This window comes from Schistocerca cancellata, chromosome 7 (genome assembly GCF_023864275.1).
Source record: "Schistocerca cancellata isolate TAMUIC-IGC-003103 chromosome 7, iqSchCanc2.1, whole genome shotgun sequence".
NCBI lineage: Eukaryota > Metazoa > Arthropoda > Insecta > Orthoptera > Acrididae > Schistocerca > Schistocerca cancellata.
In genome coordinates, this window is record NC_064632.1 from 392024246 (window position 1) to 392051815 (window position 27570).

The 27570-nt window shown below is 42.9% G+C and overlaps 1 protein-coding gene across 1 annotated transcript in view; it reads left to right on the top strand.

Annotated features, from left to right (window-relative positions):
* LOC126092787 (vesicular glutamate transporter 1) overlaps positions 1-27073 on the top strand; it is a 169955-nt gene extending 142882 nt beyond the window's left edge. The window contains exons 8-11 of the mRNA XM_049908515.1: positions 4048-4337; positions 14970-15213; positions 18566-18693; positions 26792-27073. Of these exons, the coding sequence (XP_049764472.1) occupies positions 4048-4337; positions 14970-15213; positions 18566-18693; positions 26792-27073 (944 nt within the window). The remainder of the gene's footprint in view (positions 1-4047; positions 4338-14969; positions 15214-18565; positions 18694-26791) is intronic.
* The last annotated feature ends 497 nt before the right edge of the window (positions 27074-27570 follow it).

A 27570-nucleotide genomic window follows, 5' to 3' on the forward strand; every position in this document is an offset into this window, starting at 1 on the left:
GGCGTACACATTACTTAATCTAACTTGAAGTAACTTATGCTAAGGATAACACACACACCCATGCCGAGGGAGGACTCGAACCTCCAACGGGCGGGAGCCGAGCGAACCGTGTGTCAACACGTCCTGGACCACACGGCTACCGTGCGCCATCCGAATGAGATGCAGAACCTTAAAAACGAACGCTTCATCATTTCTTTGGCCTGTGAGACAGGGTTAAATATGTTACTACTCCAGAAATAATAATTAACTCCCAATAATTATCAAGCTGCTTAACGTAATTTATTGATTTCAACTATCCGTTTCCAAATTCCTCACATTTAGTGACAAGAAATTTTTAGTAAGCTCCAGGGCCCAATGAAATACCTGTTAGTTTGCGTGTATAACTTGTGACTGAGGTAGCCTATGTCTTCGTGGCGTCAAAATTTCTGTGGAATGTATTTAGTATCCAGCTTAGAAATGCAACCAATTAGTCAGCAGTGCAAGGTTGCTACCATCGAAAGCCTTGTTTTTGGCACCTACCACCGTTTTCATATGCACACATTCTGACAAAGTTGCCATTAGTGAGATTGTGAAATCTGAGATACACTGAGGTGACAAAAGTCACGGGATAGCTATAGGTACACAGTCATGTGGCTGTAGTGTCGCGTACACAAGCTATAAAAGTGCTTCCCATTGTCGAAGCTCTCGTTTGTACTCAGGTGACTCATGTGAAAAGATTTCTGGCGTGATAATGGCCGCACGGCGTGAATTAACAGACTTTGAACGTGGAATGCTAATTGAAGCTAGACGCATAAGACACTCGATTTTGGATATGTGTCAATAATGTACCGAGAATGACAAATTTCGGGCATTAACGTCTCACCACGAGAAATGCAGTGGCCGACACCATTCACTTAATGACCGAGAGCAGTGGCGATTGCATAAAGTTGTCAGCTATTTATACCCGCTCAAGGACAAGTACAGACACACCGATTCTATTTTTAGCCGCTGACGTTAGTTATAGCGCGGCTGGCGACTCGTTAAAACTAGAGTCGTCAGCGCTGCGCCTGGTGGCAGTGCCCTGAAGCTCGTTCAAGGTCACAGAGTTGCCAACCCAGCGGTGCCTCACACTGAGAGCATCCCAGAGTGCCCCTGAGAGCTAAAACACCAAGAAGAATCGCTTCTCGGCTTTTGACAACATCAATGTGTAGGGTATGTTCAATAATACAACAAATAAATTAAATAAAAGATTTATTAAACTCAAACATTAGAATAATAAAACATAACATCTCCTTGCACTACACAATCATCACCTAAAGAACCGCCACTCTTACACCATACAAATACATGTTCGGAACTTTCAATTTAGGTAATGATTGTTTAGTTCAAGGAGATGTTATGTTTTATTATTGTAATGTTTGAGACTAACAGGGAAGCAACACTGTGTGAAATTACTGTTGAAATTAATGTGAGATGTACAACGAACATATCAGTTAGGACAGTGCAGTTCAATTTGGCATTAACGGGCTACGGCAGCAGACGACCGACGCGAGTGCCTTTGCTAACAGCAGATCACCTACAGCGCCTTTCCTGGGATCGTGACCATATCGGTTGGACCCTATATGACTGAAACACCATGGCCTAGTCAGATGAGTCACAATTTCAGTTGGTAGCAGTTGATGGTGGGATTCGAGTGTGTTGCAGACTCCTCGATGCCTTGGACTCAAGTTGTCAACAAAGTACTGTGGAAGCTGGTGGTGGCACTAGTCCAGCTGAAGCGATCATTGACTGTAAATGATTATGTTCATTTACCTGCAGATCATTTTCAGCCATTCATGAACTTCATGTTCCCAAACAACAACAGAATTTTTTATGGATGACAATGCACGACGTCACTGGGTCATAGTTGTTCACGATTGGAATATTCTGGACAATTCGAGCGAGTGATTTGGCCACCCATATCGCTCGGCAGTACGTAATCGAGAGGTTAATTCGTGTACAAAATTCTGCACCGACAACACTTTCGCAGTTATGGACGGCTTAGAGGCAGAATGGCTCAATATTTCTCCAGCGGACTTCCAGCCACTTGTGGAGTTCATGACATATCGAGTTCCTGCACTAGGCCGAGCAAAAGAAGATCCTACACTGTATTAGGAGGTATCCCTTGACTTTTGTCATTTGAATGTACGAGGGTCACTCCAAAAGAAATTCACACTATTTTTTAAATCCATCTTTTATTCTACATCAGTGGAAGTTTTACAGCTAGGAACAATATTTTCATTTCTCCACATAATTTCCATCCCTCTCAACAGCCTTACGCCATCTTGGAACCAGCGCCTGTATACCCGCACGCTAAAATTCTGGACTAATCTGTTGGAGCCATTGTTTGGCAGCATGCACAAGGGAGTCATCATCTTCAAACCTTGTTCCACGAAGAGAGTCTTTCAGTTTCCCAAAGAGATGATAGTCACATGGAGACAGTTCAGGACTGTAAGGCGGGTGTTTCGGTGCTGTCCATCCGAATTTTGTGATTGCTTACATGGTTTTTTGACTGACATGTGGCCGTGCATTGTCGTGCAACAGCAAAACATCCTGCTTTTGCCGATGTGGTCGAACACGAATCAGTCGAGCTTGAAGTTTCTTCAGTGTCGTCACATATGCTTCAGAATTAATGGTGGTTCCACTTGGCATGATGTCCACAAGCAAGAGTCCTTCGGAATCGGAAAACACTGTAGCCATAACTTTTCCAGCAGAAGGTGGGGTTTTGAATTCTTTTTTTCTTCGGTGAATTTGCATGATGCCACTCCATTGATTACCTCTTCGTCTCTGGTGAAAAATGATGGAGCCATGTTTCATCACCTGTCACAATTCTTCCAAGAAATTCATCTCCACCATTCTCGTACTGTTCCAAAAGTTCGCTGCATATCGTTTTTCTTGTTTGTTTGTGAGCCACTGTCAACATCCTGGGAACCCACCTGGCAAAAACCTCTTTTAACGCCAACACTTTCAGTATTCTGCAAACACTTCATTCCCCTATCCCAAAGTAGTGTGACAATTCATTCTCTGTGATGCGTCTGTCAGCAGTCACCAATTCGTTAACTCTCTGCACATTGTCTAAAGTGTGTGCAGTACGAGGCCTGCAGCTGCGAGGACAATCCTCAATATTGCCGTGCCCGCTTTCATCATGTAACCTGCTTGCCCACCGACTAACTGTACTGCGATCGACAGCAGCATTTCCATACACAACCTCTTGTGGATGTTTCCTACTGTCTCGTTTTCACAGCACAGGAATTCTACGACAGCACGTTTCTTCTGACGAACGTAAAGTGTAGCAGCCATCTTGAAGACATGCTGTGACGGCGCCACTCACGGGAACAGGTTGAACTAAGCTTGAAAACAAGCGGAAGGATGTGTCTACACACTGTAAAACTTTCACACATGCAGAATGAAAACTGTGTTTTTACAAAAATAGTGTGCATTTCTTTTGGAGTGACCCTCGTACTGTCCCAGGGTAGTAACGTGCTCGCATTCCATGCAAGCAGGCCCGAGTTCGATTCCCGGCTGGGTTGGAGATTTTGCTCCGCTCGGGGACTGGGTGATGTGTTGTCCTCATTATCATTTCATCCCCATCCCAGCGCGCGAGTTCGCCAATGTGGTGTCGAATGAAATAAGACTTGCACTTGGCGGCCGAACTTCCCCGAATAGGGGCCTCCCGGCCAACGATGCCATACGCTCATTTCCATTTTCTCTTAGGCGGCAATTATGTCTCACACTCCCATTAAGTTTATCGAGTCATTTACGCAGTTGTTATCAGGAGACTTGTAGCGTCGCCTTACAGTGGCGTGTACCCAAAGGCCGCGCGGGATTAGCCGAGCGGTCTTAGGCGCTGCAGTCATGGACTGTGCGGCTGGTCCCGGCGGAAGTTCGACTCCTCCCTCGGGCATGGGTGTGTGTGTTCGTCCTTAGGATAATTTAGGTTAAGTAGTGTGTAAGCTTAAGGACTGATGACCTTAGCAGTTAAGTCCCATAAGATTTCACACACATTTGAACATTTTCGTGTGCCCACAGGCGTGGTGGGCCTGCTGTGGTACTTGTTCTGGCTGTGGCTGAGCTTCGAGAAGCCGTCGAAACACCCAAGCATATCGGCGCGCGAGCTGCAATACATCGAACAGTCGCTGGGGCAGTCGGTGAACCAGGCCATGCCGACCATGTCGACGACCCCTTGGGGCGCCTTCCTCACGTCGCTTCCCGTCTACGCCATCGTCGTCGCCAACTTCTGTCGCTCCTGGAACTTCTACCTGCTCGTTCTCTTCCAGGCGCCCTATCTCCAGAGCTCTTTCAACATGACCATAGAGGAGGTAAGTCTCACGTTTCTGGATTACCTCTTCTCATTCAAGTTAGTATCAGTTATGAAATACAGATTAATGAATTACAATCACAAGAAGACCAAAGCATACTTAACGGTACTGCAGGAAATGACCCAGTGGGTATAGAGGAACTTAGCACGGTACTGAAAACCTTAAAAATGAGGACAGAAGCTGAAGTAATGAAGTGCCAAGGTCGGGACTTGAAACCAGTTCTCTTGCTGATGAGAAGTGAATTGTTTGTGTTAGTGAGGACATCGGACTAAGACAGTCCGTGCAGCTGTGTCTGCCAGGAAACCAGGCTGGGACAGTGGATAGCACATCTGCCTAGTAAGGGAGGGACCACGCTCAAGTACGGGCTTGGCACAATTTTAATTCATTACTTCGGTTTCTGTCGAAGATAAAATTGAGACTCAGTGTGTTTCCAGGTAAATGTAATTCCATCAGACTTTTAAGAGAGGCAAGCATAAAGGTTAGATAAAACGAATTTGGCAGGATGATTCTTAAAGTACTTAATATAAGTAATCTACATTGGGAAAGGAAAACCATACCCAATGTATGCAGAAAATCTAAAGTAATCTTAATTTTAAAGCAAGGTGATGAAGTTCTTGTAATAACTATCGTTTAATAAGTTTGCGAAATGCTGCGTATGTAATATAAGCTAAATTAATAAGCAATATTCTGAAGATTATAACACGCTCTGCCTGGAAGAAAAATGTGGGTTGAGGCAAGTGAGATCTTGCACAGATAATACACTCCTGGAAATGGAAAAAAGAACACATTGACACCGGTGTGTCAGACCCACCATACTTGCTCCGGACACTGCGAGAGGGCTGTACAAGCAATGATCACACGCACGGCACAGCGGACACACCAGGAACCGCGGTGTTGGCCGTCGAATGGCGCTAGCTGCGCAGCATTTGTGCACCGCCGCCGTCAGTGTCAGCCAGTTTGCCGTGGCATACGGAGCTCCATCGCAGTCTTTAACACTGGTAGCATGCCGCGACAGCGTGGACGTGAACCGCATGTGCAGTTGACGGACTTTGAGCGAGGGCGTATAGTAGGCATGCGGGAGGCCGGGTGGACGTACCGCCGAATTGCTCAACACGTGGGGCGTGAGGTCTCCACAGTACATCGATGTTGTTGCCAGTGGTCGGCGGAAGGTGCACGTGCCCGTCGACCTGGGACCGGACCGCAGCGACGCACGGATGCACGCCAAGACCGTAGGATCCTACGCAGTGCCGTAGGGGACCGCACCGCCACTTCCCAGTAAATTAGGGACACTGTTGCTCCTGGGGTATCGGCGAGGACCATTCGCAACCGTCTCCATGAAGCTGGGCTACGGTCCAGCACACCGTTAGGCCGTCTTCCGCTCACGCCCCAACATCGTGCAGCCCACCTCCAGTGGTGTCGCGACAGGCGTGAATGGAGGGACGAATGGAGACGTGTCGTCTTCAGCGATGAGAGTCGCTTCTGCCTTGGTGCCAATGATGGTCGTATGCGTGTTTGGCGCCATGCAGGTGAGCGCCACAATCAGGAATGCATACGACCGAGGCACACAGGGCCAACACCCGGCATCATGGTGTGGGGAGCGATCTCATACACTGGCCGTACACCACTGGTGATCGTCGAGGGGACACAGAATAGTGCACGGTACATCCAAACCGTCATCGAACCCATCGTTCTACCATTCCTAGACCGGCAAGGGAACTTGCTGTTCCAACAGGACAATGCACGTCCGCATGTATCCCGTGCCACCCAACGGGCTCTAGGAGGTGTAAGTCAACGACCCTGGCCAGCAAGATCTCCGGATCTGTCCCCCATTGAGCATGTTTGGGACTGGATGAAGCGTCGTCTCACGCGGTCTGCACGTCCAGCACGAACGCTGGTCCAACTGAGGCGCCAGGTGGAAATGGCATGGCAAGCCGTTCCACAGGACTACATCCAGCATCTCTACGATCGTCTCCATGGGAGAATAGCAGCCTGCATTGCTGCGAAAGGTGGATATACACTGTACTAGTGCCGACATTGTGCATGCTCTGTTGCCTGTGTCTATGTGCCTGTGGTTCTGTCAGTGTGATCATGTGATGTATCTGACCCCAGGAATGTGTCAATAAAGTTTTCCCTTCCTGGGACGATGAATTCACGGTGTTCTTATTTCAATTTCCAGGAGTGTATATTTAGCTTAAAATAAATACTGGAGAAGGCAATTTAACTTAAAAACCTGGTTCACATTCGTTAATTACGTAATACTATTTTCAGTTCCGTCATTTTGTTGACACAGGAGCAGCAACCTTTTCAAAATTTCATGAAGCATTCGTTAACAATCTGTCACATTTACAATACATATGTTTGGCTACTAGGTTCGAACCAGCCGCTTCATTCTCAAGTCTGGCCTACCGAGGCTGCACTGAAAATACCTGATCTTAATAACAACTATCAACCGGCAATACATACAATCAACGTATCCCTGCTTAGCTAGTCAGAATCAAACTGACTTGTTAAGTCAGCACATCTTGATTGTGACAGTCATTTACTAACATTTTATAAAGCATGTAGTGCCCTTTTGATGTGTGTTATTAAGATCGGGCACTTTCAGTGCAGTCTCAGTAGGCCAAGCTTGAGAATGAATCAGTGGGTTCGAAACTAGTCGCCAAAGATATGGTCTGCAACTGTGAGGGATTGTTGATTACGTAATATCTTTTGATACGGTAGATAAGGGGCAGTTTTAGAGCATAATGAAAAAAACTCCTACCACAAACACTTGATTGAAGTTATTCGAGATACGTGCGCAAAGACAAAAATTGTTTTAGATTTGGAGCGGAAGTTAACACAAGAAATTATAATTAATCAAGGAGTACGCTAAGGTTGCAGCCCGTCCTCAACTCACTTCACTATATGTCGAAATTATTGGACCTGTAAACAACATGTCCATCCTGGAATAAAACTGAATAACAATATGTACATAAACACAATGTTTTCTGCAGATAATTAATTCATACTAAATATCATTTGTAGGAGCTACAGTTTTCAGAATTTCTGGGACCAGAAAAGTTATGGTATAGCAAAGAAAGTTCCCAATCACAGCCGAGATAATAACTGACGATCAAACTAGGACAAGTTTCAAGCTTTATTTATCTTGGTTGTAATTTATCTTTTAAAGATGATGACGAACAGAAGGAAAAGTTCCTCGATTTCAGTATATGTTAAGAAAACTCCAGTGAACATTGAAATGTAAGGTGAGAGAACAGACTAACTTAAATTGTATAAGAGTATACCTGTCACAAACCTCATTATGTATGGAAGCGAGGACGGGGTAAATAGAACAAAGTATCGAAACAGAGTTTCATCGTGTGAAATGCGGTTCCTTAAATCAGTGAAAGATTACGACTTAAATAAAAGGAAGCAATAAAGAGATTAGGTAGTAGTTAAAATAATACATTCTTGCTGAATGACAGAATTTTCTAAACAATGAGAAAAGGGGAAAAACTGTAGTTATAGAACGTAGGACAATAGAATTTCTGAAGCTTTCCTTTAGACAGTGTCCTCCTGTAAGAAGATACGTTTGTCATCTCATGTAGAGATGGCAGAAAAATTGAGTCCAAAACAAGCTGACAGCCTAGTCCTGGAGGAGGCAGTAAAATGAAGTAAAAACAACACTCTTAAATAAATCACATTTTGGGCTCCGAATTGGTAAAAATGCAGAATTAATTATAGTGGAATTTACAAAAATGGCACTTGATGCTGTTGACAAAAATGTATCACAGAAATTTACTTAGGTCTGACAAAGGCTTTTGATACCATTTGCCATAAGACGCCACTATATAAACTACAACGATAACGAATAAGAAGTGTTACCTCATGATTAGTTCGTATCATACCCAGAAGATAAGGTGCAAAGAGTAGAGACAACGGAAACGTCAAATACAACAAAACATCAGAAACAAAATGTATTAACATCAGTGTATTAATTTAAGTGTTCCTCAGGGCAGTACATTAGGGCTAATACTGTTCCTGACACACATCAAAGATTTTCCTAACAGTGTTACTCTAGAAAAAAATCAAGAAAACTCACTCCACACAAGAAGCAAATGCTACCGTCATGGAAATTTACAACTGGGCAATACGCAATAAAGTTGAATTGAAGATAAAGACATCACATGCTATAAATGTCATTATGAAGAGGAGAAAATGACACTGTTAGATATAGTCTGTGTAACAAACTCAAAACATCTAGTAATGAATATTGATTCTCAAACTGAAGTTTCATCGTTTCGCAAACTTTCGCCTCAGTTTTAGATGTGTTAGGTCTACACTCAGTCAATTGGGAGCATGCAGACAGTCGGAGAGGTTATAGTTTTGTTAATCAAAATCAACCAAATTTTCTACTGCGTAGTTTGTTTTTTAAAAAATTATCATTCGTAAAAGAAGTATTATATGCTAATTGACAGTACGAGAGGGCATACTAGACGACATCATGCAGAGTGTGAACTTCGTATTCTCATTGTAATATATCTCCATCTTTTCCACAAGGAAATATGGAAGGAGAAACTTACATCCCGCTAACATTAATCACAGAGCGTTCTTGACAGTAAATAAGAGAAAAATGAGAATCAGCAATAAAGATTCAGCATCGACTTTTTACCTTTGATTGATACACTGAAGACTATCACTGAAAAAGACCAAAGCACAGAGAAGCTGTGCTGAGTTGTGCTGAGAGATTACTTGGCTTTCTATAGCTTCTCATCCCAATATTCTGCCTTACTTTGTCGCGTGAACCAGGCCACTGGCACAGTTTTTTATTTGAATGGAGGGGCGAAATATACAAACAGAGCTTCCATCATCACGTTATCCTCTCATAGTCCTGTCATCAGTGTGTAACAGCCAGTGCCTTCTAGTCTCACATGAAACATCAATCCTTAGCAGTGAATTCTTTTCTAGGCAACAAATGCACGAAATATGAATATAGCTTTCAAACTCAAGAAAATGGTTATATGAATAATTACAAAAATTGTAATCGGGCTCATTGTAAAGATATGTTCAAAATCTTGGGGCTTTTAACTAATCCATGTGAGTAGATTTACCAATTAATTATTCGTGAATTACTATTATTAGCGATGACATGGGAATGGTAAGGCGCTAGGTCACAAAAACATAACTTTTAAATCAGAGAAGAATTTTATTTTTTGAAAGGTATTCCAGAAAGCTGTGTAAAGACTGAGACATTCAAGTGAGTGCAAAAAAATGAGAAATACAATTTTAGAATCAAAAACTGAATAATTCAACTTGAGATATCAAACCGTTGATTTCCACCGCACTCCGGTGGTTAGGTATCATCATACACTAAAAAAGGTAGAATGTGTAATAAAACAGAGAGAAAAACATTTCAGTTAACGTGTGTACCATAATCATAAATCTAACATGAAAGAAATTTAGTTATCAGATCAAAACAGAGAATGAGCCTCTATTTAAAAAAAATGAAGAAAATGGGTAGCGATGGAAGGTGTGTAAGTAAAGTTTAAATAACACGCCCAACTGACTTCAGCAACAAGTAGATAAATTTACCCTAGGTACCACAGTCAGCACACACAATACCGATAAATCACAAACCGTACTCGAACACGGTAGATAGGAAGATCTGTAACGTGGCATGACAGAGATTTTTAGCAATGTATGTAGCTTAATTTTAAACTGAAATTACTAAGGCTAATTCCATTAAGGAAGGCCCAAATAAAATTAACGAGAACGCCAAAATGACTTCAATTAAGCAGGAAAACTGAACATAAATTTATGCTGAATACTCATTATATTACGGAAGCAAGTTACAACATTCACAAAATATCAACATGGCTCAAAGCCAAGCCAATACAGAGAAATAACAATGACAAAAAATAATTTACCAATGTAAGTTAGCACGACCGGCATACTCCTTTTAAATAACACTGGGGCAAACAGGCCCAAAACACAAAGTGTAATAATTCCTGGGGCGCAGTGGATATCCGCGAATGCTCATATATAGTCTACACACTTTTCTCCTCACCGTACTAGTCCAACGGTTGCCAATCTACATCTTCATCTATACGACTACACTGCAGTTCACAATCAAGTGCCTGGCAACAGGTTGATCGAACCACCTTCAAAGTATATCTCTGTCGTTCCACTCTCGAGCAGAAAACGGGAAAAACGAACACTTAAATCTTTCCATACGAGCTTTTATCTCTCTTATTTTATTACAATGATTATTTCTCTGAGTTCAAATGGGCACAAACAAAATTTTTTCCAATTCGGAGGAAAAAAGTTGGTGATAGAAGTTACATAAGAAGATCCTGCCGCAACGAAAAACGCCTTTGTTTTAATGATTGTCACCCCGGTTCACATATCATATCCGTGGTACTCTCTCCCTTTTGTTTCGTGATAGTACAAAACAAGTTGTCCTTCTCTGAACTTTTTCGATGCCCTCTGTCAGTCTTATCTTATGCCGATCAACATCGCGCAGCAGTACTCCAGAAGGGGAAGGACAAGCAGAGTGTAGGCAGCCTCATTAATAGACCTCTTGTATATTCTGAGTGTTTTGCCAATAAAATGTAGTCTTTGGCTGACCTTCCCCACAACACTATCCAATTTAAGTTATTCGTAATTGTAATGACTAAGTTTTAATGAGACTCACAGCCTTTAGATTTGAGTGATTTATCATGTATCCGAAATTTAGCGGATTCGTTTTAGTACTCATATGGATAAATTCACACTTTTCAGTAATTAGAGTCAACTGACACAGATATCTTCTATAAATCACTTTGGAATTGGTTGTGCTCATCTGATGACTTGTAAAGAGACGATAAATGACAGGATCATCGAAAAAAGTCTGACAGGGCTGCTCACATTGTCTCCTACATCGTTTATATAAGTCAGAAATACTAGAGAGAACTTTTGTGGCACTTCCCTGAAGAACACCAGATATCACTTCTGTTTTACTCGATGACTTTTCATCAATTACTACTGACTATGACCTTTCTGACAAGAGATCACAAGTGAGACGATACTCCGTCAGCACCCAGCTTGATTAAGAGTTATTTGTGAGGAACCGTGTCAAAAGCCTCCCGTAAATCTAAAATTGTGAAATCAGTTTTGAGATCCCTGTCAATAGAACTCATTGCTTCACGTGTAAAAGAACCAGTTGTATTTTACAAAAACGATATTTTCTGAATCGATGATGACTGATTGACAATAAATGGTTATCTTCGAGATAACTCATAATATTCGAGTCTGTATTTTCAGTTCGTCCGTGTACTATGTGAGCATAAACAACACATTAAATTTCAAGGCCGTCGTCCACCAAATACGATCGATGTGCTTCTAGGATGTGTATATTCATAGAATAGCGCCACACATTCACTTGAAATCCCACGTGACTGCCAGGACTTGACCTCAGATGGCCATCCTCCAGCTATCGGTGGTAAACAATAGAGACCAAACTGATGGGGACTGCCCTTACGTCGGTGTGACAGAGAGGGCTCGCCCCATGGCGGGACATGAAAGAGGCTGTTGCTTATAAGAGGCGAACCAAAAAGTTTCCGTTAGAAGGCCCTACTGTCCAGACTCGGTATGCCAATAAAGCAAAATCACCCTGAACATCGAGGCAACCATCCCACCAGGTTGAAGAGACCGGTCTGGTGAATCATCGTGTCCTACTGTGTGAAGTAGTCCGTCACTGCCTGCTGATATCATCGTTCGACTGGAATCGTCGACCATTTAAGGCTTTTTTGAGGGACTATCAGGCAAGTTGCTTGGGTGTGTCCCACTTGAGTTGGTGTAAATTCTGCGTTACGACATTTGGGACATGGGATCGATCAGCGTCTTGTGTCTAATAGCGACCAGCACAGAACTTGGGGCACCATTCCACAACGGAGGTTTTCTACAGACACGCTGCACCGTGCACCTTCTTCATTCTTCAATGGATGTCTGCCGGTGTTTGTCCTTCGGCAGACACGAAAAATACTATCACGACATTAGTCCTGTATGGACGCATTTGGCAACAATGTCACCATAGTTCACGTTTCGTTATTTACCCCACGCACTACGAAAGTTACGAGTGATACGCTAATCCCTTGCCCACATATCGGTCCTTATTTACCCGCATCGGTGTCGCGCTACGTTGCATATACACTGCAGCAAACGCTCAAACGAATTTTTGATCGTCCTATATATACCAGGGTGAGTCAAATGAAAACCTTAAATTTTTTATATTATTTATTGTGCAGAAGTGGTACAAAGCTGTATCACTTTCCAACACAGTCTCCCCTATGCTCAATGCAAGTCCTCCAGGGCCTACAAAGTGCATAAATACCTTTAGAAAAAAATTGTTTTGGTAGTCCTACGCAGCCACTTATGCACTGCGTGGCGTACCTCTTCATCAAAACGGAACTTCTTTCCTCCCATTGCGTCCTTGAGTGGTCCAAACATATGGAAATCACTTGGGGCAAGGTCTGGTGATTATGGTGGATGAGGAAGACTCTCAAAATGCATGTCTGTGATTGTTGTAACTGTTGTACGGGCAGTGTGTGGCCTTGCATTGTCATGCTGTAAAAGGACACCTGATGACAACAATCCACGTCGCTTTGATTTGATAGCAGGCTGCAGATGATTTTTTAGGAGATCTGTGTATGATGCACTGGTGACAGTGGTCCCACTAGGCATGTAATGCTCCAAAATGAAGCCCTTTTCGTCCCAAAAGAGAGTCAGCATACCCTTCCCTGCTGATGGTTCTGTTCGAAACTTCTTCGGTTTTGGTTATGAGGAATGGTACCATTCCTTGCTCGCTCTCTTCATTTCCGGTTGGTGGAAGTCAACCCAGGTTTCGTCCCCAGTAACGATTCTTGCAAGGAAGCCACCACATTCTCGTGCAAAGCGCCGAAGAAGTTCTTCACAAGCATCAACATGTCGTTCTCTCATTTCAGGAGTCAGCTGCCATGGCACTTATCTTGTAGACACTTTGTGAAACTGGAGCACATCATGCACAATGTGGTGTGCTGCCCCATGACTAATCTGTAAACATGCTGCAATGTGATTCAGCTTCAACTGCTGCAATGTTCTGTGGAGTCACAACTCGTTGTGCCTGGCCTGGACGAGGAGCATCTTCCACTGAAAGCACACCATTTTCTAACTTCCTACTCCATTCGTAGACTCGCTGCTGTGACAAACGTTCATCAACGTACTGAACCTTCATTCGTCGATGAATTTCAATAGGTTTCACACCTTCACTACGCAAAAACCGAATAATAGAACGCCATTCTTCCCTTGTGCAAGTCGCAAGTGGGGTGGCCATCTTTATACTGATACTGCGACGGTATGTGTGCATCTGTACTATGCTGCCACCTCCAGGCCATTCTGCACTCTGTTTGCAGCACGCTTACCAATTTACAGGATATCGGCGCGAAATTTCGATTTGTTATTACAAATTTAAGGTTTTCATTTGACTCACCCTCGTAATTTGTCTCGATACACAATGATTAAAGCAAAGCCGCATTTACACATACTGCAGAAGGTTCGATAGCGAACGCCAAACTTTACTACAGAAATCTGAAATTCCTTGTTCTCTTTTAACAAGTAAAAGTGGTAGTTATTTCTTTGTACAATTTTTGTGATATAGTGTCTCTGTTTGCGCTTAAAAACACTAACAAACTTGATTTTCAACTACGTTGGTTATAATAAGTCTCAATTTTACGGCAAAATACACGTGAGAGAAAAATCACAGAATGTCACGCCTGTTGAACATAGCTTAATACGTAACACTTTCCCGACATAAGTGATCTCGGGCTATCGTCACAGGTTTGTGAAGCAGTGATCAGAGGTCCAAGTCCAGCCTGAGACATGAATATGATTTTCAACAAGGCTATCAATGCATGTTTCCTCAAAATGAGCACAAAATAAAAGATATTGATGATCAAAAATTACAAAAACGTAGTTTTTTATAAATATAGAGGAGATGGGCGCGAATTAGACTGTTGGAAGGCTTGTGAGGCCTGCTACACGAATGCCGTTCTATAATATGTTCACGTCAGGAAATCATATTAAAAGAAACAACTTCCAATCCATTAAAAATGAAGTTGGAAGTTCGTAAATTAGACACATTTGTTATACTAACGGTAGGTCTCACAGATACTTCAGTGAAGATACGAAGTCGCAAACGGTACCACAACATTTCCAATTTTCATCTCAGTATGCGAATCTATTGCCACATGCCCCTTATTCTCAAGCAACGATATTAAATTATAGTTTGTGTTTTATTGTATGTCTGCAGGGCCAAAAGATAACCTCGTACACTTTCAGCACAGATTCTTTTCTCATTTTACGTTTTTTTTATGTTGACACTTGATTTACCCAACTCAAAATCAGGGTTAATGCCATAAAATGAAAGGAAACCGCGTACCTCTTGCTAAATTTTAAAGTTCCAATCTCCTTCGAAATGCTGCAGAACCAGTATTGTGATAGCAAACATTGTGCTTCTGATGGTTTATTTTATCAGGAAAGATATTCGCTGTCAGAGGTAACTACCACATTGCATCCGACAGGAATCTTACAAGACTGGATGGCAAGTTGTGTGAAGTCGTCGTTTACGCTCTTGCGCAGACGGGGTTCGTCGGCGCGCTGCCCCACTTGCTGATGACGATCATCGTGCCCCTGGGAGGTCTGCTGGCAGACCACGTCCGCAAGAAGGGCTACCTGACCACCACCAACGTGCGCAAGGTGTTCAACTGCGGCGGCTTCGGCATGGAGGCGTGCTTCTTCATGGTGGTGGCCTACGCGCAGACCAAAGTGGCCGCCACGGTAGCGCTCACCCTCGGCGTCGCTTTCAGCGGCTTCGCCATCTCCGGTGAGTCACCTACAGTAACATACTGTCTTACAGTGCTACAACAAAGCACATAACTTAGGATCTAAATCCTAAATAATTATCTTTTTTTTTTCATCTCAAAGTCGCAATTTTAGCCTACGTTCTCAATTATTTGCTGGATTGTTGGACGTATCGCAATCCCTGTGCTTCTATATGTTTTTTACCCTCTCCAGTTCCCTCTAGTAACATGGAAGTTATTTGCTGATGTCTCGCAACACGTTTCCTATCAGCCCACTCCTCGACTTGATACCTCGCTGTGATATGTGGGAATGCGGTTCTGCGCCGTCGCGTGGTGTTACCTGCGGTTAAACAATTACTTATAAAAATGGCCTGGGTATATGTTTATTCCAATCTTCTATCAGTCCATCTCCTGTCTTTCCCCCTCACTCCCCAACTCCACCACACCCCTCTCTGTCCACCTGCTCCTTTCCCACTCTCTATCGATTTCTTCCTCCCACTCTCTATGTCCATCTGCTCCTCCCCTCTCTCCCTCTCCACCTCCTCTTCCTCTCGCTCCATCTCCTCTTACCCCCTCTCACTGTCCATCTCCTGCACTTTTCTTTCTCTGCCCACCTTCTCCTCTTCCCTCTCCCTCTTCCCTTTATGAGCCGATTTCCTCCTTTCTCTCTTTCTGTCCATTTCCGCCCCCCCCCCCCACTCTCTCCTTCCACTTACTCCTCCTTCCTTATCTGTATCCATTTCCTTCTCCTCCATGTCTGTCCATCTTGTCCTACCCCATTCTCTCCACGTTATCACCCCCACCCCAACAGGAAGAGGGTGGTTCTTAACCTCACAGTATTTCTTCCAGGTAGTAAGTAGTACGTGTACCAAATCTGGTTTAAAACGTTTCATGGGTTTAGAATAGGCCTTGTACTCGTGTCATTGCCCGCATACGCACATGTCAAGTGAGCAATTGTACGCATATTTCACCTTATCTCTAGCGAATGTCGCTTTGAAGTTTCGTTTTCAAGTATATCGCTATTTATAACTTCGTAGTTCCTGAACTAACTGCCGGACAAAGATATAATTTCGGTGATAAATTGATTATTATATCCGAATACTATCTACAAAATGCTTTTCGAATAAGGTTAATAGTAAAGCACACGCACACGCTTCGTCATCGCCAAACTGGCGTATCACCCGGTGTGATGGTATGGGATGCCATCGGTTACACCTCTCGGTCACGTCTTGTTCGCATTGGCGGCACTTTGAACAGTGGACGTTACATTTCAGATGTGTTACGACCCGTGGCTCTACCCTTCATTCGATCCCTGCGAAACCCTACATTTCAGCAGGATAATGCATGACCTCATGTTGCAGGTCCTGTACGGGCCTTTCTCGATATAGAAAATGTTGGACTGCTGCCCTGGCCAGCACATTCTCCAGATCTCTCACCATTTGAAAACGGCTGGTCAATGGTGGCCGAGCAACTGGCTCGTCATAATACGCCAGTCACTACTCTTGATGAACTGTGGTATCGCGTAGAAGTTGCATAGGCAGCTGTACCTGTACACCCATCCAAGCTCTGTTTGACTCAATGCCCAGGCCTACGAAGACCGTTATTACAGCCAGAGGTGGTTGTTCTGGTTTCTGATTTCTCAGGATCTATGCACCCAAACTACGTGAAAATGTAATCACATGTCAGTTCTAGTATAATATATTTGTCCAATGAATACCCGTTCATCATCTGCATTTCTTCTTGGTGTAGCAATTTTGATGGCCAGTAGTGTATTAGGGATCTTAATGTGTCGTGCTTTCGATGTTTCTCTATCTTTCTCCAGCCCCTGTATTTAAAAGATGTGTGCCAGGTCATTTCGATCGAACATGAATACACACAGAGATGCAACTGAAGAATATGATGAATTAGAACATCAGTCCTTAAATGAATGCAGCCTTTCAGTTCATACAAGAGCATTGACACTGAGGTGACAAAAGTCATAGAATGGTGATATGTACATATATAGATGCCGCTAGTATCGCGTACACAAGTTGTAAACGGGCAGTGCATTGGCGGACTTGTCATTTGTACTCAGGCGATTCTTGTGAGAAGGTTTCATACCTGATTACGGCCGCTCGACAGTATTTAACATTATATTTCGGGAATCGTTAAGGAATTCAGTACTCTGAGATTTACAGTGTCAAGAGTGTGCCGAACATACCAAATTCTAGACATTACCTCTCGGGTCAGACAAAGGAATGGCCGATGCCTTCACTTAACGACCGAGGGCTGCTCCGGTTGCTTAGAGTTATCAGTGCTAATAGCCAAGCAACACTGCACGAAATAGACGCAGAAATCAATGTGGGACGGACGACGCACGTGTCCGTTAGGACAGTGCGGCGAAATTATGCCTTAACGAGCCAAAGCAGCAGACGACACCCGCGAATGCCTTTGCACGACATCACCAGCAGCGCCTCTCCTGGCTTCGTGATCATATCGGATGAAACCTAGATGATTGGAACGCCGTGGACTGGTCAGATGCCTCAAATTTCGATTGGTGAGAGTTGATGGTAGAGTTCGGTTGTAGCCCACACAACACGAAGTTATGGACCCTAGTTGTAAAAAAGGCACTGAGCAAGCTGGTGGTGACTCAATAATGGTGTAGGCCGTGTTCACGTGGTATGGACTGGGTCCTCTGGTCCAGTTGAACCGATCATTGACAGGAAATCACTACTTGGATTTGGAGCCATTCAAGGACTTCATGTTCCCGCACAACGACAGAATTTTTATGTATGAGAACGCGCCATGTCACTCGGCCACAATTGTTCACGAATGGTTTGAAGAACATTCTGGATTATTCGAGCGAATGACTTGGCCACCGATTGAACATTTAAGGGTCATAACTGGGCCGTCAGTACATGCAAAAAATCCTGCACAGGCAACACTTTCACATTTACGGGTAGCAACAGAGACGTAATGACTCAATATTTGTGCAGGGGACTTCCAACGATACATGTGGAGTCCATGCCACGTCGAGATGCTGCAATGTGACGGACAAAAGGAGGTCCGATACGATATTAGGAGGTTTCCCAAGACTTCTGTCATCTCGGTGTATGCTATAAAACAGGGATATTTCAATAAAAGAGTTTTTTTATTTCTTCTAGGTTGTAGTAGAAACGATTTGTGTGGATTTGGTTGACAATAAATTAAAAGATCCAATACTTATTAATTACCATTGAACAGAGTGCCTTAGAACCTTTGTTTGAGTGGTAATGTATAGCTTTGTTTATATGTGTATAGCTGTTTAATCTAACGCCCACGCAGATGTTGAAATTTGATTTTTTAATCGTAGTTAACAGCTGACTCATCAAACGGTCTGTTTGCCTCTTGTTATAGGGTTCAACGTGAACCACCTGGACATCGCGCCACGGTACGCCAGTATCCTGATGGGCATGTCCAACGGCATCGGCACCATCGCCGGCCTCATCTGCCCCATCGCCATCGATAACATCACCAAAGACCATGTGAGGAGCTCTCGTAATGCGCCGTTCAGCCACTAGCATTCGGATAAATGTTACTCGGATTTCTGTCCGCGCCAGATTTGTTTGTAAGCTCAAGACGTCAACGACTTCCTCTGTCATCACTGTCGAGAGTTAAGCACTGTTCGTTTAGGGCGTATGTAATTTACCGAATTATGTCATGGAAAAGGCTTGAAGAAAGGGAACTTCCATATGATACTCGACTTTACTACAAGGACGATATCTTTGACAACAGTTAGTGGTTCCTTATCGTTCTTTTGAGTCATCAGTCTGAAACGTCCCTTTAGAACAATTTTAGAATTACTGTGCTGATAAACCTCTTACATTATTTGCTTTTCAAACAGCTGAGCAAAACTGAACGTACTCAAACATTCACTAAAGTGACACACAATATTTTTAGCGCAACGCAATCTGACTTTCAAAAATCCCTACAAAAGAATGGCCCTGACTAACATTAACCTATACCTTTCACAAATCACTTACCTCACAAAAATCTTCGTTACTCAAGCTACAGCAATACAGCGAGCGCCACTACTGCCAGCTAAATAACAGATTCAAACTACGGAAGGCACTAACTACTCATAGGCATAGTTAGCAAATGAAAGATTTTAATAGAGAACAAACAATGTATTTACCTTAATAGTCATAATATATATAGTAGTTCATGACATCCAGTGTTACAAATTTCAAAACTCCGCCATCTCTCTCCCCAAATCCACCACTGCTGGCGGCTCACCTCCAACTGCGCAACGCTACGCGCTTTTCACATCCAGCTGCCGCTGCCCAACACTACAATGGCAGACAACAATGCAAACTAGCCACATACTGCACACAGCACAGCCAGTGATTTTCATACCGAGCGCTACGTAACGTTGCCGATAAGAAAACATAAACAGCCTACTTACAAGTCTTCTAACCGGTTTGATACGGCCCGCCACGAATTCTTCTTCCGTGCCAACCCTTCATCTCAGACTAGCACTTACAACCTTCGTCCTCAATTATTTGCGGTATATATTCCAATCTCCGTCTTCCTCTACAGTTTTTCCCCTCTAGTTCCCTATAGTACCATAGAAGTTATTCCTTGCTATCTTAACAGATGTTCTATCATCTTGTCCCTTCTTCTCAACGTTCTACGTCTAAATCTACATGGTTGCTCTGCAATTCACACTTAAGTGCCTGGCAGAGGGTTCATCGAACAATTTTCATACTACTTCTCTACCATTCCACTCTCGAATGGCGCGTTGGAAAAAGGAACACCTAAATCTTTCCGTTCGAGCTCTGATTTCTCTTATTTTATTATGATGATCATTTATCCCTACGTAGGTGAGTGTCAAAAAAATATTTCCGCATTCGGAAGAGAAACTTATTGATTGAAATTTCGTAAATAGATCTCGCCGCAAAGAAAACCGCTTTTGTTTTAGTGACTGCCACCCCTACTCGCGTATCATATCAGTGGCTCTCTCACACCTATTGAGCGATACCACGAAACGAGCTGCCCTTCTTTGCACTTTTTCGATGTCCACCATCAATCCTACCTTGTAAGGATCCCATACCGCGCAGCAATATTCCAGCAGAGGACGGACAAGTGTAATGTAGGAGGTCTCTTTAATGGGTTTGTCGCATCTTCTAAGTGTTCTGCCAACAAAGCGCAGTCTTTGTTTCGCCTTCCCCACTTTATTATCTATGTCGTCTTTCCAATTTAAGTTGCTCGTAAATGTAATTCCTAGGTATTTAGGTGAATTGACAGTCCTTAGATTTGTGCGATTTATCGCATACCCAAAATTTATCGGATTTCTTTTAGTACCCATGTGGATGACCTCGCACTTTTATTTGAATAGTGCCAATTGCCACTTTTCGCACCATACACAATTCTCTCTAGATCATTTTGTAATTGGAATTAATCGTCTGATGATTTTACTGGTCGGTAAATTACAGCGTCATCTGCAAACAATCTAAGGGGGCTGCTCAGATTATCACCTAGATCATTTATGTAAATCAGGAATTGCAGAGGGGCCTATGACACTTCCTTGCGGAAGGCCAGCTATCACTTCAGTTCTACTCGATGATTAACCTCTATCACTACGAACTGTGACCTCTCTGAGAGGAAATCATGAATCCAGTCAAACAACTGAGACGATACTCCATATGCACGCAATTTGATTAACAGTCGCTTGTGAGGAATGGTATCAAACGCCATCTGGAAATCTAGGAATAGGGAATCGATCTGAGATCCCTTGTCGTCAGCACTCATTACTTCATGGGAATAAAGAGCTAGCTGTGTTGCACAAGAACGATATTTTCTGAATCCGTGTTGGTTATGTACCAATAATTCATTTTCTTCAAAGTTCAAAAATGGTTCAAATGGCTCTGAGCACTATGGGACTTAACATCTGAAGTCATCAGTCCCCTAGAACTTAGAACTACTGAAACCTAACTAACCTGAGGATATCACTCACATCCATGTCAGAGGCAGGATTCGAACCTGCGACCTTAGCGGTCGCGCGGTTCCAGACTGTAGCGCCTAGAACCTCTCGGCCACACTGGCCGGCGTTCGAGTACAGTAAATGCTCCAAAATCCTACTGCAAATTGAGGTCAGTGATATGGATCTGTACTTCAACGGGCTACTCTTATTTCCTTTCTTGAATATTGGTGTGACTTGTGCTACTTTCCAGTCTTTAGGAATAGACCTTTCGTCAAGTGAGCGGTTGTATATGATTGGTAAGAAAGGCGCTATTTTGTCTGCATACCCTGAAAGGAACCTGATTGGTATACCATCTGGACCGGAAGACTTTCCTTTCTTAAGTGATGTGAGTTGTTTCGCAATACCTAAGATATCTACTTTTATGTCACTCATGCTAACAGCTGTTCTGGTTTCGAATTCTGGAATATTTACTTCGTCTTCTTTCGTTTTCCATATATTCATTTCCTCCATGATTTTGTGGAGAACCTATCCATTTTTACCTTATCAGTCCACTTAATTTCAACTTTCTTCTATAGAACTAAATCTAAAATACTTTTATTCTCTTCTGTTTCTGTTTTCCCACAGTCCATGACTCACTACCGTGCTCCAAACGTACAGCCTCAGAATTTCCTTCCTCAAAGTAAAATCTATGTTTGATACTAGTTGACTTCTCCCGGTCAGGAACACCCATTTTGCCAGTGCTTGTCTAATTTTTTTATGTCCTCCTTGCTCCGTCCGTCACTGTTATTTTGCTGCCACGGCAGCAATATTCCGTAACTTCATGTACTTCGAGATTCCCAATTATGATGTTAAATGTCTCGCTGTCCTCCTTTCTGTTACTTCTCATACATACTATTGTATATCATTTGATAAAGAGAGAAATGAAGTTACCAGGAAAGAATTAAACACATTTAATCCCTATCAAGAAACAGCAAAGTAGAGAAATAAAAGGAGTGAACATGTAACAAGAATGTAATAAACCATAGATACTGTTGAAGAATAAGCCAAGAAAAGGAGGTAATAGATCGGTAGAACAAATAAATTTGCTGCTGGCAATATTCCTTCGTATTTCTACCGTGTCCTATTTTCTCTGCTATTACCATGTTTTCCCTGGTTTCCTCATTTCTTTTACTTCAAAATGCGTATTCATGATTTCCCTTCTGAATCTGTCTCTTTCGTATATCATTTATCTACTGATTCCTGCTTATTCTAGGTATTCTTTTTATTTTTTATTTTTTATTGAGTCTTGTTCTTTGTGAGTCTGTTGTTGTTCACGTAATGAATGTCTCAATAGAATGTTAGCCGTCGTTTTCTGTTCATATCTGTGAGTCTCTCCATGTGCTCGTGTAATTCTTTAGTTAGTCTCTTCAGCCAGATACAATCTCTGTGAACTGCTCGAAACCTTTTCTGAGGACTTTATGTCGTCATTTTTCTGTCTGTATTCTTCCTGATGCTACGATTGTGGTCATTTATGATGCGTAGAGTGCATCTGATAGTACAACTGTATTGCAGTGCCAGAGTTTGGCGTGTCGTGAAATGTTCCTTTTATTGTAAGTTTGTACGCTTTCAGAAGTTTTTCTGTTGGATGACTTGTTTGATGTTCTATTTGTAAATATTCTCATAAATACTTCAATTTTTTTCACTCTGTTAACGTTTCCGTATTCTGTGTTCATGGCTTGTGTGCTGCTTTTTCTCATATGATATCTGTAGTCTTGTTTTGGCAGAAACTTCATGTAAGTACTTGTATTCAATTGCTTTTTGTGCTCCTTGTCTATTGTTGCTGAATATTGCCTGGTCATCTGCAAATGCCAGGCGTATAATGGAAATCTCCTTTGCGCGTGTTCTTCCTGACGAAAAGCCTTTTACTTTTTTCCCATCCTTTGACAATTTTGTCCAAGACCATGTTGAATAAAAGCGGTGAGAGAGCGTCTCCGTGCTTGACCCCTGTCTTTATCTCGAACGGTTCTGAGATTTCTCTCATAAATTTTGTTTTAAGTAATGCGTCTGTAGTATCTGTTGTAAGAATACCCTTTTTTTTTTGTCTATTCCGTATTATTCCAATGTGTCAAAGAGAGTCTGAATGTCTAGTGAGTCATATTTAAGTAGTGTTGATGTAGTGGTCACAGATTAAATAACGAGTTATCAGTAAGCAAACTATGTTCTCCAGGAACCCGACTTGGAAGAAGTAATTGCAGCTGCGTGATGCAGTTGGTAGCAAAAAAAGGATGGTATTTTATGTCATGTAGGATCTTCACAGCCCATTTTGCTATAATTCGGGTGTCTAATAATATCACAGGAGCGATATGTACAAAGTTATTCCTCCACGAGACATTATACTCATCTTCCGTGTTCTTAGTTTATCTGGTCGTCTCCACATTGCAAATTATGAGTGCTGTATATAGCGACGTCTATCAGGAAGGAGACGTGTACAGCTTTATTCATCATCGTTATGTGATCTTGGTTTTTTTCTGTCGTCAGTCTTTCTACTGGATTGAAGCGGCCCGCCACGAATATGTCTCCTGTACCAACCTCTTCATCTCCTAGTAGCACTGGCAATCTATGTCCTCTATTATTTGCTGTATGTATTCCAGTCTCCGGCTCACTCTACAGTTTTCCCATCTACAGCTCCCACTAATACCATGGATGTCATTCCCTGATGTCTTAACAGATATCCTATCATCCTGTTCCTTCTCCTTGTCAATGTTTTCCACATATTCCTTTCCTCTCCTTTTCTGCGCAGAACCTCCTCATCCCTTACCTTATCAGTCCACCTAATTTTCAACATTCGACTGTAGCACCACATCTCAAACGCTTCGATTCTCTTCTGTCCCAGTTTTCGCACAGCTCATGTCTCACTACCATACAACGCTGCGCTCCAGACGTACATTTTCAGAAATTTCTTCCTCCAATTAAGGCCGATGTTTGATACTAGTAGACTTCTCTTGGCTAGGAATTCCCTTTTTGAAAGTGATAGTCTGTTTTTGATATCCTGCTTGCTCCGCCCGTCATTGGTCGTTTTAATGCCTAGATAGCATTCCTGACCATCAATCCTGATAAGTTTCTCGCTGTCCTCAATTCTGCTGCTTCTCATTACTTTCGTCTTTCTTCGATTTACTCTCCATCCATATTCTGTAATCATTAGATTGTTTATTCCATTCAGGAGATCATGTAATTCTTCTTCGCTTTTACTCAGGGTACCAATGCCATCAGCGAATCGTATTATTGATACCCTTTCACCTTGAATTTTAATTCCACTCCTGAACCTTTTGTTTTATTTCCTCATTCCTTCTTCGATGTACTGATTGAACAAAAGGGGGAAAGACTACATCCCTATCTTACAATCTTTTTAATCCGAGCGCTTCGTTCTTGGTCGTCCACTCTTATTATTCCGTCTTGACCCTTGTACGTATTATACATTACCTGTCTGTCCCTATAGCTTACCCTTATTTTTCCCAGAATTTCGAACGTCTTGCTCAAGTTTATATTGAAGGCCACTTTTTCCAGTCGACAAATCCAATAAACGTATCTTGATTTTTCGTTAGTCTTGCCTCCATTATCAACCGCAACATCAGAATTATCTCTCTGGTGCCTTTACCTTTCCTGAGGCCAAACTGATCATCATCCAACACATCCTGCATTTCATTTTCCATTCTTCTGTATATCATTCCCGTCAGTAACTTGGATGCATGAGCTGTTAAGTTGATCGTGCGATAATACTTGCGCTTGTCAACTCTTGCAGTCTTCGGAACTGCGTGGGCAATATTTTTCCGAAAGTCAGATGGTATGTCACCAGACTCATACATTCTACACACCAACGTGAATATTCGTTTTGTTACCACTTCCCCCAATGATTTTAGAAATTCTGAAGGAATGTTATCTATCCCTTCTGCTTTATTTGATCTTAAGTCCTCCAAAGCTGTTTTAAATTTTGACTCTAATACTGGATCCCCCATCTCTTCTAAATCGACTCACGTTTCTCGTTCTATCAGATCAGACAAACCTTATCCCTAATAGAAGCCTTGAATGTAGTCTTTCTACATATACGCTCTCTTCTCTGCATTTAACAGTGGAATTCCCGTTGTTCTCTTACTGTTACCAACATTGCTTATAATTTTACCGAATGTTGTTTCGACTTTCCTGTATGTTGAGTCTGTCCTTTCGATAATCATTTCTTTTCGGGTTCTCCCATTTTTCAGGCAACCATTTCGTCTTAGCTTCCCTACACTTGCTGTTTATTTCATTCCTCAGCGACCTGTATTTCTGTATTACTGAATTTCCCTTAACATTTTTGTACTTCCTTTTTTCATCGATCAGCTGAAGTATTTCTTCTTTTACCTATGGTTTCTTCTTAATTACTTTCTTTGTAGCTGTGTTTTTCTTCCCAACCCTTTTAGAGATGTCCATTCCTCGGCAACTGTACTGTCTACTGAGCTATTCCTTATTGCTGTATCTATACCCTTAGAGAACTTCAAGCGTGTCTATTCATCCCTTAGTATTTCTGTATCACACTTCTTTGCGTGTTGATTCTTCCTGACTAATCCCTTGAACTTCAGTCTGCTCTTCCTAACTACTATATTGTGATCTGAGTCTATATCTGCTCCTGGGTCACATCATGTTATTATATCGATTATTATGCTTTAATTGCAGTAAAATATTAAATTTTCAATTTCCTTCAACAGTCCGAAAACAATTTATTGGACTGTTCAATTAACCAAAACAAATTCTCCAAGTATAACGCTAACACAAAACAGTGATCCGTCTTCGAATCACAGCTACATACAAGAATAATATAGAAAACAACTGAAATGATTTCCTACTAGTCTCCGCCAGAGACTTCTCCGATATACCAAGCCTAATCCAGAGATCATCGAGAAGATCCAAGCTGGGTTGCCGGGGCGGCAGCTATCCATGGCTGCTGGCGGTCGATGAACTGCCGATGTGCGGCCGAGCGCCGGCCTTTATATCGCTTCGACGGATGAGTACCTCAGAACTATTTTCCATCACGTGGTTTAACGTGTAAAAACAGTTCCGGGATCTGCAGCGACCTCTTCCTTACGTTTATGTGGGCCGGTAGTGGCCCCTGGTGGCCGCTGGTGTCTTTGCTGCGGTGTTGTTGTTGTGGCCGTTCATCAATATTGCCTGTCGGTTGTGTAGTGCTTCGATGTGCCTGCGAAGCGGGCAACCCGCGGCGGCAGGCTGTCAGTTTGGTTGCTGAAAATCTAGGCGCCGTGATGTCTGGTGGAGAAGGCCACAGCAAAGACGATGGCTAAGTAAAAACAGTGGTGATGAAGTGGTTAGCAAGTCAGGTGGCAGACTTCTATGAGGAGGGTATTCAAAAACTGGTACAACCTTATGAAAAGTGACTAATTACGTAGAAAAGTAGTTTAAGGTACAGGCTTTCATGTGAAAATAAAACTATTGAGATATCTTAGCACGTCTTTTTTTAATTTCAAAACGGTACTTACTGAAAAAACACGCCTCGTACATAATCCAGGGACACTTAGTGCACGTCGATGTTCAACGCCTACAGCCTGTTGCCCACAATATTAAAGTTTGGGGCACACTGATACACAACACGATGTGACGTGCCAACCGCTCCATGTTCGTGCTCTCTTTTGCAGACGCGAGACAGCTGGAAGACTGTGTTCATCATGGCGGCGATGGTGCACTTGTTCGGCGTGACGTTCTACGCGCTGTTCGCCTCCGGAGAGCTGCAGCCGTGGGCGGAGCCGGCGGCCGCGTCGCCCGCCGCAGACAAGAAGTGGAACCCCCTGGACGAGGCCTACCAGCTGGACCCCGGCCGGCAGCTGCCGCCCGCCGGCGACCAGCCCACCTCACCGCCCCCACCTCCCGTCCCGGGCGTCCCCCCCAAAGTGCGTGCCAACCAGCCGGTAGCCGTCTAGCCTTCCTGTCGTGCCTCTGCGCCCTGCACTCGATCGCGGACCTCTGTTATCCCGCAGTATTGTCAGTAGCTACACAAGAAATGCCTGGTCGGCACAGAATAGCGACAATAACAGAAGTCAACTAAGACCGCGGCTCGGTTCGGCTCCCTTAACCAGTCTGTCGATAGAACAGTGGACTCAAACAGGTAGCTGAAGTATTCTGGTTCGAGGAAGAACAACTGGGTAACAAACTGAGAGTAGGTATGGAATCGATGAAAATTTTCGATATATCCATCGATTATAAATGTACCACTGTCGAGCAGTAGCTATACAACGGCAGCCAATCAGTGACGAATGCATGGAACTGTGTGCTTTCAAATAAACTTGTTCCATAATCAAGGGCTTTGATGAATAATACCAACTTTTAAAGGTTAATATCTAAGAAGCTGAAGGAAAGGCATAAACATGCAGAATCTTGAAATATAACGAAAGATAATATTTTAAAGGAAAATAAATTG